General features: G+C 43.1%; 1 protein-coding gene across 3 annotated transcripts in view; it reads left to right on the forward strand.

Annotated features, from left to right (window-relative positions):
- LOC143486725 (ribonuclease inhibitor-like) overlaps nt 1-21,630 on the forward strand; it is a 62,055-nt gene that overhangs the window by 21,040 nt on the left and 19,385 nt on the right. For 2 of the 3 annotated variants that reach the window (XR_013123642.1, XM_076986105.1), the window contains exons 2-6: nt 5,481-5,531; nt 11,836-12,186; nt 12,293-12,562; nt 12,737-12,838; nt 16,434-16,629. Coding sequence is in view for 2 of the 3 variants with exons in the window: in XM_076986105.1 (XP_076842220.1) it covers nt 5,483-5,531; nt 11,836-12,186; nt 12,293-12,562; nt 12,737-12,838; nt 16,434-16,629 (968 nt within the window). In the remaining variant the exon portion in view is untranslated. Of the gene's footprint in view, nt 1-4,891; nt 5,175-5,480; nt 5,532-11,835; nt 12,187-12,292; nt 12,563-12,736; nt 12,839-16,433; nt 16,630-21,630 lie in introns of those variants that run through there. The other variant, XM_076986106.1, reaches the window with a different exon arrangement.

Below are 21,630 nucleotides of genomic sequence, written 5' to 3' on the forward strand. Positions count from 1 at the left end.
TCAATGCTTGCAGAAGATTAGTGAAGGGCCGCAGGGCCTGCCTAAAATAACATTGACTGTAAACTGCACTAAAATAAAAGTTTTTGGTTTATAGTGGTGCCACCCATTCAAAGAAAAAAAAAAAAGCCTCTCAGATGTAAATGAAATAATACATTTGAACATGAATTTTTAATTTTAACTGCTAAATGTATGTTATGGGTTGTGACTTAATGTATAAATTGGGCCTGAGTAGCAGGCCTGAGGGGTTGTTTGTGCAGTGGGAGTCAGCTGTGTTGGGGTTCAGTTATCAGCAGGAGTTCCACTGTATGCTTATGAGCTGCAGAGTGCAGGAGGAGAGTGTTGGGAACACTTCATGTGTGAAGTGTGTAGTTTGTTGCCAGGTGATTTGATGTTGAGACCGTAGGGGTCACTGCACTGCACGCTGCATGTGAGTGAGGGCCCCGATAGAGGTTTTGAGGATAAATTTGATGTTGGAAAACATGATTGCTTGGTTGTCACTGCTATTGTGTGGGATTGCGTGTGGGCTGCGGCAATGGTGCAAACCACATTAGAACAGGAAGACCTGTTCTCATTTCCTTGATCTAAACCACACGTGTCACTAGCAAACGTGTGCGAGGAGCCACAATGGCAGGACATCGGTGAATGGATGACAGAGATGTCTGACATTACCAAATGGGAGAGAGTTCCTGGCAGGAACACCATGTTTAGCCCTAGCAGGAGGGCGTGAATGCAGCCGGCGCCTTGCTGGCTCCCCTGCAGGCGGGGAGTGGAACTGATTAACCCCCTTGGTATTTTTTTTTAGCCGCCTCCCTTACCCTCTCAGAGAAAAAAAAATGAGAGGAAGAGGAACTCAGAACTGTTCCTGCAGCATTATGGGCACAAGGTAAGAGCGATGTTGGGGCTCATGCAGGGGGTGTGAGCCCATACACATCACCCCAAAATCTGACTATAGGCCAAAACAACATCAATACCCTTTGAAGCCTGAGGCGCTCAAAGGAAATAAGGCCAGTTTTTCCAATCACTTAGGCAAGCTGGAGTGATCGTACTGTGCCCTGACTCACCCGTACACACTCCAATTTTTCCAGTTAAGAAAACAGGGCGGGAAGAATGGCGATTTGTGCAGGATTTGCTGGCTGTCAATGCAGCAGTACACGTTAGAGCCCCAAAAGTGCCAAATCCTCACAATATTCTTTCCCAGATTCCCCCAGATAGCCAGTGGTTCAGTGTAGTGGCCCTAGCAAATGCATTTTCAGTGCATCCAGATAGCCAGTACTGGTTTGCATTTTCCTTTGAAGTAAAAAAAAAAAAAAAAAACATACACATCACCCACCATTTACAATGCAGCGCTGCGAGACAGTCTGGCCTCTCTGAAACTTCCAGAGGGCATTGTACTGTTGCACTACGTAGATGTTCTGATACTCTGTGTAAACACATGAGAAGTATGCAAAGAGAGCCACAGTGGCATTGCTACATCACCTAGCAAGGGAAGGCCACAAGGTTCCTAAGCAAAATTGCAATATTGCTGAAAAAAGTGCACTTCCTGGGTCATGACGTAGTATGTATTGAAACTCTGACACAACAAACAGATAAAAATAACATTTGTTAAAGAGAATAAGCCCGTTTGAACAAATGAGTCTTAAGAACAGTTTTGAATTCTGAAATAAAAGTTCAGAATTGATGTGTGTGTTCAGTGTTCGTATGTGTGTGGGGAGTGTTGACGTTAAAGGACCAGTGTTTTGACTCAAGCCCACAGTGACAGACAGAGGCCAGTAGCCTACTTTTCAGGAAAACTAGACCCCGGGGCAGCCGGGGTGCGGGCACTGGTAGCATTCAGAGATATAGTGGGGTACGCTCAACTCGCACTTCGGGTCAAACATGCTGTTTTTTGAATTTTACAGGACCAGAGGAAAAAAAAAGCACATTTATCCACACAGAGGTTTTGGAAACGATATCACTCCTGCCACATTATTCTGCTCAAGCAGCTGAGCTCACCATTCCTTACCAGCTCAAGGTCAAAGATAAAGCACCAACTGATCTCACAACTACAATCATCAAATGTGCCGCACACACCAGAACAGGCGACACAGTAGCAAAAGGCAATGCCTTCACAGACTCCACAGCCCAAAACACAGTTTTGCAGGCTCCAAACACACAAATGATGCTAACGGATCACAGTAACAGAGAAGACACACCCTTAACAACCAGAGCAATACAAACACAAGCCACAATGAAAGACAAACAGAGATGGGCAAAAGGGGGGGTGCAAAACAATGAGGGGAGTCTGGACACACACACGGAGACAGGTAAGACGTGTGTCCCTACAGCCTACATGAGAGGACTGATTGAAATTGCTCATAGTAGGAGTCACAATGAGCAAAGGGGGGATAGTGGCATGCACTAGCATGCACTAAGAATAACCACACTCACCCAAAATTTTTATACACGATGTCTGGTATCCCACCACAGGGGGATAACAGACCTAAACATGCACCCGCCGGACACCTGCCGCCGACCGAACCCTTTCAACACTGGCAAATTGATCTTGTTGAACTAACACCTGCTGAAATACAGGCTTGTGTGTATGTATGTCTAGCAAATGGATGGAGGCCTTCCCCACCACAAAGCAGAATTCAGATACGGTGGCAAAGATGCTACTAAGGCAAATAATCCCACGATGGGGGTTACCCAGGAGCAGTGCAGAGAGCCAATGGCACAATTAAGGGGGGGGCTTTCTAAACTAACTCAGGAAACAGGATTGAAATGTCTGCCTCTGGTTTTGTGGCAGAGCAGCACTCTGCCCCAAGCTCGCACAGGCTTATCAGCCTTTGAGATCGTGTATAGGAAAATAAACGACTGCGACTCGAATGACCAGGTGTCACGAGCCGGCATTCGCAACATGACATTTGACACCGCCCCTGTTGAGGGAGAGTGGTGTCTATGCTCAGAGGAGGCCTTGAAGGCCATCTTTGGATAGAGCACACCAAGTGCCAGGTTGATCTGGTAGCAACAGCCAGAGATGAATCAACATGCACCATTAGACTAAATAACTCCTCTGCAAAATGGAGTTTCACCTCCTGTCATGGCATCGTGAACCCAGTAACAGATTGGGTGACGATGTGGGCATGCAGAGAGAAAACCTACTCTGCTCTACCTGAGAGATCATACAACGGGTGTCACTGTTCCTCGGAGGAGGAACTGCAGCAACAATGAATAAGATCAATGGACTTGAATGGCAAGTTCTGACTTGGGCTTCTCGTACTGAGACTGCCCTGGACCTATTAAACAAGAAGTGAAAGAAATTAGACAAGTATAGGTCCAGAATAGACTAGCTTTAGACCTCCTCCTCAGAAAAGAAGGAGATGTGTGTAAGAAAATCAATGTTTCATGTTGTTTCAGCATTCCAGATTACTATGATAATATTACTGATTTAATTGATCACATGAAGGCCGAGGTTCAAGAACCTGGTTTGGGTGGATCACTTCATGGCTAGGCCCATGGGGACATTGGATGCTGACTATGATTTTACCAATTGTAATAATCATTTAGCTGTTGTTGTGTTTGCTGCCTTGTATTTTGTCTTGCTGTTCGTCGTGGCTTACTGGCCTTATGCGTCAGCATTTTCAGATGGCCTTGCACGACGACTTAAAGGAGCCTGAGATAGCAGACTCCTTGGGACGTCTGTTTAAGGAAGACGTCTGGGACGACCTGGCGACTGGCTGGGTTGTGCCCGATGGCCCTGAGCAGCTTAACTGACACTAGAGCCTGTTTTAAGTTGATATTCTATGATGAAATTAATGATTTATTCTCTCCTTTTTAATGATTACACAGAATCAAAGGGGGGAAGTGTGAGAGAAATTATTGATTATTGATTAATAACTATTAATTAGATTATGTTTAATTATTATAAGAGATCATTATGAACTTTATGATTTAGGACATGTCCATTCTGACTAAGCAGAAGGACTACAATAATGAAGTAGTGTGATTCAGTGTAACCATGTTTAGTTCATATTATGCATGTGTGCTACGTGACCCAGGTCAGGGAGAGTGCTGAGGGTAAGAGCACTCTGTTAACTGGTAGTCACTAGGCTACTAGTCTTGGGTCATTTAGCTTCCTCTGTGTTGAACTGATACATCAGTTGCTTCCGCTAACTCTAGGGAAGTCCATATTAGGAGATACACACATGTGAGACAAAGTAGCCTGCTGGACGCTTATGTTTTGGAACATGCTGTGCTAAAGATAACCTGCTGTTAGAACTGCTGAATTGTGTTTAAGATTGTATATAAGCAGGGGGAGCGCCCCCCTGCCTTCAGAGTTGTCATGCTTGAATGAGACTCTCATGTCTGTGTCTGTCTGTGTCTGTCTTGTATCTGTCTTTGTCCTATTTATATATATTTATATTTTTGTAATAAATTAATCATTTAACCACGTCTGAGTCCTCATCCATTTATTAGAAAATTTCCACGACACACCATTAAACGATAAGCAATCACAGAGAAAGCGGAGACTGGCTGAGAACGTACGGTTACGCCAGTATAGTCTGGGACTGACTCTGGTGTCCCTAGCCACGGCTGGGGGAACAGCATCCGAGCCAGCCCTGACAGCTTGTAAAATGAAGCTCAAGAATTTTGGTAACAACAAAAAGCATTTTATTTTACCAAAGCACATTATTTTTGTTAATTAAATGTGAAAGACACTTTATTTTCTGTATTTGTCATTCTGTCTTGCAAAGCAGACTGTAGTAGATCATGCAGATTTTATAGACTTAAGCAGAAATTTTTATAAATCAAATCGTTTTTTGAATCGAAAATCGTTTTGAATTGAAAATCGATTTTGAATTGAATTGTGGCCCCCGGAATCGAATCGAATCGTGAGATAGTAAACAATTCCCACCCCTAATAGGTACCGCTACCCGGGTAATAGCATAATATTGGTAATTGTTAATGTTTTTCCACTTGGTTTCTATACATATATGTATATATTTTTTGTACTGTTTCTCTGATTCTGAATGCCTCCTCTTGATCCTCTCTTCCTCCATATACGCTTCCACCGACACCCTCTTAAGTTATTCCAGTGGTATAATATTAGCCGATAGGAGATCCAGCTGCCCTGATCTCGGGTTTACTCGGATCAGTGCCAGCAGATCTTCCCGAGGGTAGATCATCCTTCCTGGGTGAGTGGAAGAAGGCCAAGTTGGCACCAAGCAACACCCGTTTACAGGAATGAAACTTCTGATCAAAACCGAGAGAAGGGTCGTACACAGAGCACATGATGTGAACATTCGATAAGCCTTCATATTTCCACTCACAACAAAAATATTAGCAAACATTTGCTAGCAAACGCAGACAAACAAATTAAGCTACCGGAGTCGCTCAGAGCATAGCGTAAAATTCAGAGCATAGCGTGCTTTTAGTTTTCAACTCCGTTTAAGTGTGTCAGTGTATTTTATCAGACATGTCACTGTGTGGTTCTCTTACAGAGATGGAGTGTGTCTGGGTGGTGATTCTGTTCCTCCACTGGTCTCTCTCAGGTACTGTAACCTCCATCACAAAACATTCTGTAAAACCCTAACTCTTCAATACCAAGAGTCCAGTGCACAGCACATATTAGAGCAGGGGTGCCCAATACGTCAATCGTGAAGGAAGTGTGGGTAGATCACATGACATTAAAAAGTAGGAGATGAATGACAGGCTATCATCCATCTGCACTGACAGTTGTCTTTTGATTGACATACAGGGTAGCCAATCTGACCTCTGAACTTCTGACCATCTACGCATGCGCGTTAAACCGCGTGAACTTGTTATCTTGCTGTGTAGCTAGCCTCCAATTTATTTAAACTAAATATAACAAAGGGTATAAAAATGAGTGCCGTAGCTGGTCTGAGTAAAGCCTAAAACCTACCACTTCCATACAGAATGGGAGGATGTTTTTCATGATGTCATATTTTAAGTGCGTTTGCCTCATCTGTCAGTGTGCCGTTGCTATTCCAAAGAAGGGAAACGTGTAGCGGCATTTTCGGACTGTTCATAAAAACTATGACATTGACTTTCCTCCAAAAGCGAGCTGAGAAGGAGAAAAGCGAAAGAACTAAAATACCAGTTGTCCGAACAGTCATTCTTCTCACATCTGACCACAAAAGCGAAGGCAGCCACAGAAGCATCGTTTTGGGTGTGTCACTTCATTGTTAAACACAAGACGTCCTTCCAAGACAGAGATAAGAGGCATTTGCTGAAGCCACTAATTCCTTGTTCTGAGACTTTTAGAACAAATCTGAAATATTATCTTCAATTGAATATTATCTTCAATCAGCCGCGTTTATCTACTGAACTGAATAAATTTAACTGAACTGATCAGTTTCCGAACGGTGCCTGTAGCATTTCACGTGCGACATATTTGGCTTTCAGCCGGTGTTGTGTAGAATTCTGACTCCCCTTGTTTATCCGCATAAAGACGCTATAGATTATACTGTCGATTTAAGTCTGTCACGTAGGGCTACGCCCCCCTCTCTAGCTGTCAGTCACCTGCTTGTCTGTCACCATGGTTTCCCTCTGCCTGCAACGCCCGCATCATCATTGTCTTCACCTGTGACTTGTTCAGTTCCATGTATTTATAGTCCCTGTGTTTCTGTAGTTGGTTGTCGGTTATTTTGTGGATTCACGGACGTAATTGGGGGGGGGGGGGGGGGGGGACACAAAAACCACTTTTTCAAAAGCTGGTTTTTGTCTCCCCCCCCCCCCCCCCCCCCCCCCCGTTTTTACAGTTAAAACCAAATATTTAAATAGCGATGGAGCCATGTCCCCCCCACTTTTTAACGGTCAAAAAACAAATATTTAAATAGCAACAAATCTAGCGCTAGGACCATGCAGAAAACAACCGCTCCGGTAACACTCAGCTCTGGTACGTTCTCCCCCAACACACACACACCCCCCCTCGGTCAACGATCTGGCATGCCCATTTGTGTCCCCCCACCTATGAAATCAAAATTACGTCCATGTGTGGATTGGTGTTCTGTGCTCTGTCGTCGCTGCTGTCCGGTATTTACTTTCTCTGTTGTTTTACTTCCTGTTGTTGTTTCCCTGCCTCGTTCATTTTGTGATCATCTTAGTCATGTGTATTTGTCTTGTTCCGGTTGCCCTCCTAATATGACCCATGCCTGCCCGTTTGACCATGACTTTGGTATCCCCTTTATTAAATCTCGCTTTCCTCAGCGTTTGTGTCCGCCTCTTCGCTCCGCAGCACGAGCTACGTTAGTTTCTGTGCATAAATAAGAGCTAGACTTTTTTTAGACCCCATCTTTGGAGGACTTCTTTGTTTTTATGTACGGATCAAATGATAACAATTCTGTATAATACAGTACAATAGTGATAACAATAAATGGGGTTAGGTGGACCATACAGGAGAGGAGAGAAAAGAGGGGGAGAGAAAAGGGGAGAGAGTAAAAAGGGAAAAGACAGAAGGTCAGGAAAAAAACACAGCTCAAATAACCACTGGAATGGTTCACCAACTGCCAACTTCCTAAAAGAAGAGCAGAAAGTGAACCTGAAACATACCCCAGTGGCTGGGAGAGGGAGAGCCCAGACAGCACCCTCCTAACCACGGAGCACAGGCCCAGGGGAACAGAGCGGCCCCACGCCCCCGAGAGCCACCCATCACCCAGCAGGGCCCCTCTCCCGCCGAGAAGCCCCGAACCGCCCCAAACTACAACAGCCCAGGGGAGCGGGCCAACCGCCACGCCGGAGCACCAGGCCGGGCCCCAAAACCCCAAGCCGCCCCCCTCTGGAGTGGAGCAGTAACCACAGGGGAGCAGCGGGAGTGGACCGGGCACGACCAGACCCAGATCCAGAACCAGCTGTCCTCACACATACACTCAAACTCATATATACATTCACCCCCTTATATTCACCCACACACATATTCACTCACACACCTGCACCCTCATATACACCCACACATCTTCGTTCACACCCATATACATTCCTACATACATCTACACACCGCCTTAAATACACCCTCATTATATATACACCCACACACACACACCCACTAATATAGACCTTAACACACATACACCTACACGCACAGGTACATCCACACAAACATATACACTCCCACACACATTCACCCACACCCATAAACACTCCTACGGGCATATTGTAACAATCTGACCAACTCGGGCGTTGCTAATAAGGTTCAAGGTCTAATTGGGGGAGTACAAACCATGCAAACACCAGACTACCACAGAGATTGTTCAGGTTACTTTTTCCTCAGCATTTCTCTTTCAAAATAAGTCTCCCTCTCTGGGAATTAACAAGAAAGTGTTTCAAAATATATATGGACAAATATAGGGAAAACCAGACACAATCAAAAAAGAAACCACACTCCCTCTCAATGCGTCTCAATGAACAGTCAGAGACAATTAGGGACTTTACTCTGCTGGGTAAACTAAACCAACACTACCAGGAATGAGTGTCAATAAAGACTATATAGCCCACAGGTTCCCTTATGTAGCGGTGTCACAATATATACACCCACAAATATATGTACACATTCACCCTAATATATACACACTCACTCACCCCCCCACCCACCTATACAAAAAGAGACAAAGAAACACACTCATCCACATACACTCCGAGGCGGGGGCTAATGGATGGCCTACCCAGGATCGGCTGCAGCCCCAGGATGTCACAAGCCCAGTCCTGCGCACCAGCGTCCAAGTTCTTCCCCGGCAGGGAGCAGGAAACGGTTGAAGGAAGGCATTCCCCCCCCTACACCCCCAGTGCTGTGTTGTGTGTAGGTGTATATTACATTTACATTTATGGCATTTGGCAGACGCCCTTATCCAGAGCGACTTACATCTCATTGTTATACAAGTGAGCAGTTGAGGGTTAAGGGCCTTGCTCAGGGGCACCTCAGTCATGGCCTCAGGTCTGGGAATAGAACCCACGACCCTCCGGTCACAAGGCCAGTTCCCTAACCACCAGGCCATGACTGTATATGCATATATGGTAGTGTGTGATACTATGGTGTAGTTAAAATTGAGGGGACATACGGGAATTGCTGGGACAAACGTGGCCAACGCCCCAGGCCACTGGTCAGTGTTTGTCTACACCGTTCCCTCAAAGGGCCTCGGTGTCTAAAGTGCAATAAAAACTGAGGGACAGACAGGTAGAGAAGAGCTAGACTTTAATTATCCATCACAGCAAACGACACGGCATTATCTATGTCCAAAGCCACACTGGCTCAAGGGTGTTAATTATTTTAAATAAAATACACACTGGCTATACCGAAGTTCACCTCTGACCATGACATCGCAGTATTACAGCAGTATTATGTGTAAATATCTAGTTAGGACAAAACTAAAGTGCTCAATGAACTAAGTTATAATCACTGTAACTCCCGAATATCATCTGTAGCGTCTTCATGCGTGTGCAAATGAGGGGAGTCGGATTCTGCCATGGAGTTAGAATTTGGCACGACATATTTGTTTGAAAAAAATTATATATAAGCCTAATTTTGTCACTGTGCTGTTCATGTGTGCTGTTTGTGCCACAGTCGCCCCCGTGTGGTGAACAAGTGTAGATGTGACCAGCACAGAATCAGTTAATGAGACTGACCAGCTGGTTACTGGTTATGACCGACCATGTGGGAAACCAGCCAGTTCCAGTTACCGGCTGATCGATCGATGCATCTGTAGCTGTTTATTTGTAGAGTGAGGAGTCAGCACCAAAATAATTCCTGTTATTTAAATATATATATTTTTTAAAAGTCAGTGTGTCTGATCTCTGAACAGGTACAACAGTGTTATGTGTTTGTCTAGGATTTAAAACATAACAAGAGCAGAAGGGTAAAAGGAAAACCAGGATAAGAGACTCACTGTGTTTAATATAGTTATGAGAGTATTATGGTATAATAAGTGTTGACTGTGTTCAATATAGTTATGAGAGTATTATGGGTATCATAAGTGTTGACTGTGTTTAATATAGTTATGAGAGTATTATGGGTATCATAAGTGTTGACTGTGTTTAATATAGTTATGAGAGTATTATGGGTATCATAAGTGTTGACTGTGTTTAATACAGTTATGAGAGTATTATGGTATCATAAGTGTTGACTGTGTTTAATACAGTTATGAGAGTATTATGGTATCATAAGTGTTGACTGTGTTTAATACAGTTATGAGAGTATTATGGTATCATAAGTGTTGACTGTGTTTAATACAGTTATGAGAGTATTATGGTATCATAAGTGTTAACTGTGTTTAATACAGTTATGAGAGTATTATGGGTATCATAAGTGTTGACTGTGTTTAATACAGTTATGAGAGTATTATGGGTATCATAAGTGTTGACTGTGTTTAATATAGTTATGAGAGTATTATGGGTATCATAAGTGTTGACTGTGTTTAATACAGTTATGAGAGTATTATGGGTATCATAAGTGTTGACTGTGTTTAATATAGTTATGAGAGTATTATGGGTATCATAAGTGTTGACTGTGTTTAATACAGTTATGAGAGTATTATGGGTATCATAAGTGTTGACTGTGTTTAATACAGTTATGAGAGTATTATGGTATCATAAGTGTTGACTGTGTTTAATATAGTTATGAGAGTATTATGGGTATCATAAGTGTTGACTGTGTTTAATATAGTTATGAGAGTATTATGGGTATCATAAGTGTTGACTGTGTGTAATACAGTTATGAGAGTATTATGGTATCATAACTGTTGACTGTGTGTAATATAGTTATCAGAGTATTATGGTATCATAAGTGTTGACTGTGTTTAATATAGTTATCAGAGTATTATGGTATCATAAGTGTTGACTGTGTTTAATATAGTTATCAGAGTATTATGGTATCATAAGTATTGACTGTGTTTAATATTGTTATGAGAGTATTATGGGTATCATACGTATTGACTGTGTTTAATACAGTTATGAGAGTATTATGGTATCATAAGTGTTGACTGTGTTTAATATAGTTATGAGAGTATTATGGGTATCATATTGACTGTGTTTAATATAGTTATGAGAGTATTATGGTATTATAACTGTTGACTGTGTGTAATACAGTTATGAGAGTATTATGGTATCATAAGTGTTGACTGTGTTTAATATAGTTATCAGAGTATTATGGTATCATAAGTGTTGACTGTGTTTAATATAGTTATGAGAGTATTATGGGTATCATACGTATTGACTGTGTTTAATATAGTTATGAGAGTATTATGGTATTATAACTGTTGACTGTGTTTAATATAGTTATGAGAGTATTATGGGTATCCTAATGCTCGAGGATTTCAGGAACTGACCAGGACAAATAATAATCAAAACAGGTTTATAAAACAAAAGCAGCTAACTTAACTATATACAGTGAATAAACAAAGAAACAACAAAAACATTTTCCTGACTCCCTATAACACACAGAGACAAAATGAGGTTAAATTAAATGGCATCAAGTTCCCTACTTCCCATTACCATGACAACACACTAAATAACACACTGTAATACACTATGATACAATCACAACCCAGCTGACCACAGACCACACAGAGTCTGGTATACTCTGAACAAATGCTTCATGTATACATACACACATATATACACTGTTTACCTGCACATAACACTACAGTCTGAGTAATAACAGCTACATATCTGGTTCTGATTACCTGTGACATCAGTGTTTACCTTTGACACCTGGATCATGAGAATATTCACCCACATGTCCTTTAAACACACGGTGTGAAATCACCTCTATACATCAGACATGGTGATGTGTGTAATGTGTGGAGTGAATGTGAACATCCATCATGGTGGTGTTTCTCCTTACAGGAGCTCAGTACTTTGATCTGGAGGGTGAAGATGTTGTTGTTGCTGCTGCTGGTTCTGACGTCACTCTGCCCTGTTCACTCACACCACGTATGAGTGCTGTGGACATGGAAGTGAAGTGGACCAGGCAGGATCTAGGAGACACACTGGTGCATCACTATAAGAATAAACAAGACCAGACTGATCAGGATCCGTCATACATGAACAGAACATCTCTGTTTATAGAGAAACTACAGCAGGGCAACACCTCACTGCTACTGAAGAAAGTTCAAGTGTCTGATGGAGGACAGTACAGATGTCGGGTTGATTCTGAACATAAGCAAGATCAAATCAATGTTCTACTTAAAATTGAAGGTATCCTTCATCATACTTTACAATTAAAGGTCCTGTTTGAATAAGTGTGTATGTAAACAGAAACAGGATGATGCTGTGTCAGACTCTTTGGTATTTTAACCCACAGCTGTTGTTGGAGGAACCCCAGAGATCACCGTCCTGGGTACTGGTGTCTCAGGTGGGGTTCTTCTACAGTGTGAATCTCGAGGCTGGTGGCCTGTTCCTGATCTCCAGTGGTTGAACAGTGAAGGAGCTGAACTGTCTGCTGAGTCATGTGGAGATCTTAAAGGTTTTAATGTGAGACTCCAGCTCACTGCACACAAGAGTAACAACAACGTCTACATCTGCAGATTGAAACAGGGGCAGATTATGATGGAGAAACAGATCGACATCACTGGTAATTACTGAAAACATTCAGAAGTATCAAAGTAATGACCAACGTAGTCAGTATATTTATATTAGAGAATGTTTTTATTATTGCTTATACTGTGTTATATTTATACTTCTTTCTTGAAACAGTCTGTGTGTGCACATATGGATCTTTAATCTGAATCTTTATCATTGTGTTCAGATCATTTACCCAAACCTGACTACACAGCTGCCATCACTGTTCCAATTACACTGATCCTGCTGTCAGCACTCGTGTGTGTTGTGGTATATTACAGAAGGAGAGGTAAACCAGTATCTGTCTCTCACTATAATCCTACACCTCAGTCCTCATATCTGTCTGTACTAGAAGGGTCTCAGATTAAGATCCAGTTCACCAGAACCTTAGAGCTGATCATTAAATTATTAAATGTGTCTGATTTACAGCTCAAACATGCATATGGCTTACGTCTCCATGACGATATCACTGGAGTTACTGACCAGCATCACAGAAACAAATATTACAACAAATGAACCAGCTGGTTCTGACATTAAACCGCAGTTAGCAGATGAGACGTTATTATTTTAATGCCATAAATCTACATCAATTTTAAGCAATTTTTTTGGATGTATGATAGCATAGCACAACACTGGTTCACAAAAGGCTCCACAAATTACTCCCATATTTTGTGAGTGATGTATGATATGTGCCACAAATAACACAGGGAGGGAGAAGATACCACAGAACCCACCAGGTGCCACAGAACCCACCTGGTGCCACAAAACCAACCAGGTGCCACAAAACCAACCAGGTGCCACAGATCCCACCTGGTGCCACAGAGAGCACCTGGTGCCTGACCTTCCCTTTAAACACCTACAAATGGGTTTAATTGTACTGAGCCCAGCTGAGGGGAAGAACTGTCTAGTAATAGTAGATATGTTCTCCAAATGTATTGAAGCCTTCATCAAAACAGGATGTATCAGCTGTGGCAAAGGCCCTCCTGAAATCACCCCCAGATGGGGAATAGCTGAGAGAATAACAGATCATAGCAGTGATAACAGAACCACTTCTGTGAATGAAGCTTTAACCTTGGTGAGTGAATATCTAGTGTCTGAGTTGAAACAACACTGTGCCTACAACCCATAGAGGTGGAGCAGTGGAGAGAGAAAACAACACCTTTAAAAACAAACTCGCGTACATGGATTACACAAGGGTGAAAACAGAGAGGGAGAGAGAGAGAGAGATAAATAAGAAAAGCATTTTTATATGTCTACATATTACTTATGAAAAATAATAAAGTACGAAGTAAATCCTGTTTCCCATCTTATGCATGTTTTCTTCAACATTTTTAATATCTCTGGTCTCAGTTTGTTAGGTAGACTATTCCGCTAATATGGTGTGATAACCCGTTTTTGATGTTGTCGGGTTTGTCCATTTCACAGTGAGCATCATGCACTTGTGTGAGATGATTCAGGTACTGTAGAGTTGTTTCCTTGTTGGTCTGTTTGCAACTGGAGATTTTAGACATATCCATCCTGATAGGAAAGACATTATGAATTTCTGTTGCCAACTCCTTCATCATTTGCCAATAACGGTCGTTTCCCTCTTTCACCCAGTCCGTGTTGTTTAACAGCCGAATCTTTGTCATGTCCGGTCACTGTTTTAGGTTCAAGAACCTTTGCAGCTCGAGTGACGTAGGCTTGAATTCTCGGCGAAACACTTCCAGCTCGGTCCCAAACTTTTGTCCCCTTTTGTTAATGTCCATGTTCTCATAACCATCACTGGTTTGTCCTGCCCCTCTACTTCTACATCGGGCAGGTCACTTGGTCGGGCGTGGCTGTTGAGCAGAGGTATGAGGACCATCACTGGCTTCAGGACAAGCAGCAACAGGGGAGTGGAGGACAGTGTGGACAGGGCAAATGAGTTAAACTTGTTTTTTAACAGATTCAACACTACAAGCCCTGACCTCCCCCTCCCTGACCTCCCCCTCCCTGACCTCCCCCTCCCTGACTCATCGGCTGCCACGCCTCAACAGCCCACTCCATCCCCCCTGCCTCCCCCTCTGGAAAGCCCCCCCCCACCGGTGATAGTCCACTTCACACCTACACCCCTCCTCCACCAGTGACCTCTACTGTGTATCTCACAGTTGACCAGGTGAGAAGACGGCTACAGAGACTCCACACGAACAAGGCTGCAGGCCCTGATGGTGTCCCCCCCCCCAGGGTGCTTAAAGCCTGTGCCAGCCAACTTTGTGGAATCCTGCAGTATGTCTTCAACATGAGCTTGGGTCTCCAGAAGGTCCCTGTGATGTGGAAGACGTCCTGCATTGTTCCTGTGCCAAAGACTTCGAGGCCCAGTGACATCAAGGACTACAGGCCAGTGGCATTGACATCCCACATCATGAAGACCATGGAGAGACTTGTCCTGGAGCAGCTCCGGCCCATGATCCAGTCTCTTCTAGACTCCCTTCAGTTCAGCCTTGTCTGAGAGTTGAGGATGCCATCATCTACCTGCTGAACCGAGTCTAGGCCCACCTAGATATGCCAGGCAGCACTGTGAGGGTCATGTTTTTTTACTTTTCCAGTGCATTTACCACCATTCAGCCTGCTCTTCTGGGTGACAAGCTGAACGTGATGCAGGTAGACGCCCCCCTCGTGTCCTGGATTGTTGACTACCTGACTGGCAGACCACAGTATGTACGTCTGCAGCACTGTGTGTCAGACAGAGTGGTCAGCAACACGGCAGCCCCGCAAGGAACTGTTCTGTCTCCCTTCCTCTTCACCCTCTACACCACTGATTTCAAGTACTGCACAGAGACCTGCCACCTCCAGAAGTTTTCTGATGATTCTGCACTAGTTGAATGTATCAGCAGGGGTGATGAAGAGGAGTACAGGGCGATGGTGAAAGACTTTGTTACGTGGTGTGAGCTGAACCATCTACAGCTCAACATGACAAAGACAAAGGAGCTGGTGGTGGACCTGAGGAGAGACAAAACACAGGTGACCCCTGTTTCCATCAGAGGGGTCAGTGTGGACACTGTGGAGGACTATAAATATCTGGGCGTACACATCGACAACAAACTGGACTGGGCTAAGAACACCGACGCCCTCTACAAGAAGGGCCAAAGTCGTCTCTATTTCCTGAGGTGGCTGAGGTCCTTCAATATCTGCAGGACCATGCTGAGGATCTTTTATGAGTCTGTAGTGGCCAGTACCATCCTATACATGGTGGCATGCTGGGGCAGCAGGCTGAGGGTGGCAGATGCCAACAGACTCAATAAACTGATCTGAAGAGCCAGTGATGTTGTGGGTGTGGAGCTGGACACGCTGACGGCAGTGTCTGAGAGGAGGACACTGTCCAAGCTGCGCACCATCATGAACAACGGCTTCCACCCTCTTCATCTCACAGTGATGAGACACAGGAGCACATTCAGTGCAAGACTCATTCTGCCTAAATGCACTACAGAACGCCACAGGAGGTCCTTCCTACCAGTGGATATCAAACTTTACAACTCCTCTATTACAACATGACACCGCCCACATGTACAGTCATATTTTATAATATAATTTTATATATTATATTTTACTTTATTTATTATATATTGTATTATAAGTCCTTATATTTTTAGATGTGCATATTGCAATTTTCTTTCTTGCTGTAAATTACTTCTTGGGAGTGCTTATACCTATTATAGGTTGCTACTGTAATAAGTGCAATTTCCCCCTGGGATCAATAAAGTATTTCTGATTCAGAAAATTGTGGTTGCGCCATAACATTTGGTCTGTAGTGTCATGTAGTAGATGAGAGAATCTGTAGTTCAGTCCCATCAGTGTGTGTGAACTTAACCATCACTCTCTCTCGTGTGTGTGAACTTAACCATCACACTCTCTTGTGTGTGTAGCTGACATGTGTCTGAAGAGAGAAGGTGAACGTCGTCTCCATGGGGTGAACTTCACTGATGCTCATTTGGAACATGTAGAACACGTACTGTTAATTTCAGAAGAGAATCTGGATGAGTTTGACCTGAAGAAATATGACCCATCAGAGGAGAGTTTTCTGAAGATGAAGAATGTGGTCTACGCCTGCAGAAAAGCACAGTGAGTATTTTCATTAATAACATTAGAGCTTTAACTGTGTGTGTGTGTGCGCGCGCGCATGTGTCCATGCAAGAGTGCACAAGAATAATGTTATTTCTACATTATGGAGAAATGATTGTTCAGTAGAATACAGCCAGCAGTTATAACACCTTTATTAATTGCGCGTGGTGAGAGCTCCATACACACTTAACACGAATGCTCTGAACACACTTACCGAGCGCTCTCCCTGTTGTCCGTCCTCTTCCTCATAACGATAAATTTGTGAAAAACAGTATTACCTGTGGAAGTGCACCTGTACATGGGCAATAAACCCAAAAAAATTGCGGATTCAATTCTGGTTGGCCGCTGATGTTGAGACAAAATACATCCACAACGCAAATCCCTATCTAGGGAAAGATGCAGCAGAACGGCTGGTTGTCCTTAAACATCATGTTGTGTTTGATGGGTTTGATGGAACCTTTTCCTGGGTAAAGGAAGAAATGTAAAGACTGACAATTTATTCACTTCATTGGCACCAGCAAGCAACCTTTTGGTAAACAAAACTGCCATTGTTGGTACAATGAATACAATCAGACGTGAGATGCCCCCATGTACACAGACACAGTCTGAAATATTTTCCACCAAGGTGTTGAGGACTGTAATGTTTTACCAGGCAAAACCTAAACGGTGTTGAGGGTTAGAAAAATCACATGAATGCATACTGAGCACAGTGCCTCAGACAGTTTCAACTGATAATTGCACAAAGAAATTAGGCTATTTCCTATGACACCACCACTAAGTGTGGCATTGATATGTGACTGGCCAGTAACGGTTCTACAACCTCCTACACCTGTGCAACAAATCCAGTTGTGAAATTTCCTCACTACTAAATATTCCACAGTCAACTGTCAGCTGTATTTTAAGAAAATGGAAGTGTTTTCCATGAAGTGGTAGGCCATGTAAACTGATGGATCAGGGTCAGCGGATGCTGAAGCACATAGTGTGAAGAGGTCACCAACTTTCTGCAGAGTTAATCACTACAGACATCCAAACTTCATGTGGCCTTCAGATTAGCTCAAGAACAGTGTGCAGAGAGCTTCGTGGAATGGGTTTCCATGGCCGAGCAGCTGCATCCAAGCCATACATCACAAAGTACGATGCAAAGCGTCAGATGTAGTGGTGTAAAACACACCGCCAGTGGAGGTGCGTTCTCTGGAGTGATGAATCGTGCTCCTCCATCTGCCAATCTGATGGACGAGTCTGGGTTTGGTGGTTGTCAGGAGAACGGTACTTGTCTGACTGCATTGTGCTAAGTGTAAAGTTTGGTGGAGGGGGATTATTGTGTGAGGTTGTTTTTCAGGAGCTGGGCTTGGCCCCTTAGTTCCAGTGAAAGAAACTGAATGCTTCAGCATAAGACATTTTTGACAATTCCATGCTCCCAACATTGTGGGAACAATTTGGAGCTGGCCCCTTCCTCTTCCAACATGACTGTGGACCAGTGCACAAAGCAAGGTCCATAAAGACATGGATGGCAGAATCTAGTGTGGATGAACTTGACTGGTCTGCACAGTCCTGACCTAAACCCGATAGAACACCTGTGGGATGAATTAGAGCGGAGACTGAGTGCCAGGCCTTCTTGTCCAACATCAGTATGTGACCTCACAAACGCGCTTCTGGAAGAATGGTCAAAAATCCCCATAATCACACTCCTGAACCTTGTGGACAGCCTTCCCAGAAGAGTTGAAGCTGTAGGTATAAGAATGTTAATGAGGCATGACGCTTATAGATATAAGAATGTTAATGATGCATGCTGTGTCTAGTGTTAAGAGATCCAAACCCCAGAGCAGTAGATAGAACTTCACCCCTTTTCTCTTCTTTTCCATTTTCCCCTTGAATGTGAAGTGAATCCTCATATTGAGGTTTTCTGTGAACACAATGTGAAGATGATTTTCTTTCTTACCTTTTCCCATCGACTAGTTTATGTTTTAACTGAATCAACAGTGATTATCAACATTGTCAAAAGCGGCACTTAAATCCAGCAGAAAAAGGACAGTGTTTGCCTGCATCTTTATTCAATCTCAGGTCATTTACTACCTTAACTAGTGCTGTTTCAGTGCTGTGGAGAGCTCTGATACCAGACTGAAAAGTCATTTATTAAGTTAAGTTTAAGATAATCATTCAACCTTTTCAATGATTTTGCTAAGAAATGGAAGATTAGATATAGGTCGATAATTATTGAGAATATGGTTTAAGTCGTGTTTGAGTTCTAGTCTGTTTAGTCTTATTGTGTTTTGTGGAGTCTGTGTCCTGTATGGATTCTAGAGTTTCTAGAGTGGAAGACAAAGCTCCAGACTATTCTCCATCCTGGCTCCAAGATGGTGGAACGATCTTCCATTAGCTGCTAGGACTGCAGAGTCTATTGCTATCTTCAAGCGTAGACTGAAGACCCACCTGTTTGTTGAGTTCTTACCAGAGCACTAATTCAGCTGATACCACTTGCTGTTGTTCTTAAATTGTATGTCTGTTTATGGTTATTTGTGCTTCTTGGCAAATGTCTAACTTGCAAATCACTAGGTAATGATACTGACCCCTGTAGTTTAGTAGTAGTCTGACTCAATGGTGTCTTGAATTCTGGCCTATCTGTACTATTTCCTAGGATGAATGTGATCAGAAGCAAAGCACTTTGTAAGTCGCTCTGGATAAGAGCGTCTGCTAAATGCCGTAAATGTAAATGTAGAGTTCCGTTAGTACATCAGCGTTTGTGTTTTGGTTCTACACTGTTGGTCTGTTCGTCATTCCTCGCCATCTTGCTGCCATCTGTGTCAGCAGATAATGTAGAAGTAGTTGAAATACGACCTGCTCTCTATTGCGCATGTGTCCGCCTCCTCCGAGTTATTCGTTACGCACTGTTTCTTCAGTGCCCAGGTATCAGGTTTGCTGTTCACCATTAATTTGGTGTTGTAGGCCGTCAGCAGGTTTGAGCATGCATATTCTTGTTTTAATAGACTAAAGCGTTAAGTTTCCAAAAGCATTTTGAAATTTCAGAGTTATCTTGTGCAGACTCCGCAGTGGTCTAGTCTTGACTCCATAGCTGACCTGTTATCTATCTGATTCAGACTGGTTATAAGCTCTTATTAGCTGCCGGGGTGGTTATAGAGCTGCTGAATGCAGTACCATGTCTAGCTAACAGTGGGCACTACATACCTGACATTTACATTTACATGTGCATAGAGAGTGATCCTCTGGTTTACACACTGGGGTGATATGTTGCATATCTGCACCTGTATATAACTGCAGAGACACCTGCACATCCCACCAGCAAGTGTTTCCATGGGGAATCTTGTTCTTCATTTGGGGAAATAAGAAGTAAACGCTGCTCCAAAACACCAGAAATATTGTAAAATAAAACACTTGGAATCAAAGTGAACGTTTTTTCGTATTTTCAATACTGAAATATGTACAGGACATAGGTGTCACGTTACAGTCCCCAAACCCTTCCTTTGGGGCGTGTGTTAACGTTGTCTGCGTCTATTCGTCTACGTCAGTGTATCTCCGTGGGTGCAGGTGTGTCTTGTAATTATCCGTCTCACCTGTGGATCGTCTCGTCATCACGTGGGGTTGATGTGGTCTGTCTATTTAATGTGCGTTCGCGCAGTGTCTTGGGCTCGTCGTTGTCTAAAGTCTGCACGTTGTGTGTGCGTGTTTGTTACTATTGCGCAATATCTGTGTTTAAATAAACGTGACGCCTGTTGCGGAAAGGATTCCGTGTCTCGTCCTTCGTCCAGCCGCCACCGTCACAATACGGAGGACTGAAATTGAATTATTACCCAGGTGTAGCAGTAAACAATGAATATTAAATAACCTACGCAATAGACATGAACTAATAAATTAAGTAAACTAAATAGACTATAACATTAAATAAATAATGTAAAAGACTAATGAAATCCAGTAGTGTCAAGTACATTATGGCATTATTATGTACATTATGTGCTAACAGAGTAAAAGTTTAGATTTGATCAGTACAACACCTAACAATACATAATAATAAACCAAAATTTAATAATAGAGTAGGACATGTAAACAAGAACACAAATATGAGTTAGAAAAGCTTATAGACTTGTAACGATCTGCTTGATGCAGAACAGGGAGGCGGACACAAACGCTGTGGAGAGCGAGATTTATTAAGTGGAATTCCATAGACAGAGTCGAGATAGCAGCCGGGGGTCATATTGGGCAGGCAGTCCGAACATGAAATATAAACAGGCATGACGACATAGGGGCACGCGAACAACAAGGCAGGAAGACCAGAACATAAACGCACAATACTCACAAAACTACAAAATCCACACGGGCATGAACGAGCACGAGAACTGAATGAACAAAATAACCCATACAGACATGGGAGACACATGGACTATAAATACACGGAACTTAAACAGACACAGCTGTAAACACTGACGACATGGGCGTGGCAGACAATGAGAAACTAGGGCAACAGACAAGCAGGGCGGGACTAATGGGCAAGGAACAACACAGACTTTAACACAGTTTAAATTGTTAAGAACAGGGAGTGAAACCAAACCAGTGACTGTATATATGATGGACGGTACGTCGCCGTTGACTCCCATTGTGAATTTTTGAAGCCACCAAGATGGCCGCACGGACACCACCATGCGCTTGCGCAGTAGATGAATATTGGAGCCAGAGCATGCGCATTAGAACCGGTAGGCAGGACAGTATCTCCGCCAGAGACCGTATCTCTGCCCCGACATTCGTTAGGATACACACACCAGTATAGACACTTGACGTTTTACAAAATAAACAAAGGTAAAAGGTTTTAATACGGCTGTCGAGAGTTTTGCTGTCGAGAGTTTTGATGTTGAGCGCGTTCACGTTTGTGCGTCTGGTATTAGATGTTAACCAACGCAGCTATTAACTGTCAATCAACTTATCGCCACACCCCTTTAAATAACACTTAATAACTTCTATAAAATCTGTTTATCGTAGAGAAAAACACTGGGA

Source organism: Brachyhypopomus gauderio, unplaced genomic scaffold (assembly GCF_052324685.1).
Source record: "Brachyhypopomus gauderio isolate BG-103 unplaced genomic scaffold, BGAUD_0.2 sc45, whole genome shotgun sequence".
Classification (NCBI taxonomy): domain Eukaryota; kingdom Metazoa; phylum Chordata; class Actinopteri; order Gymnotiformes; family Hypopomidae; genus Brachyhypopomus; species Brachyhypopomus gauderio.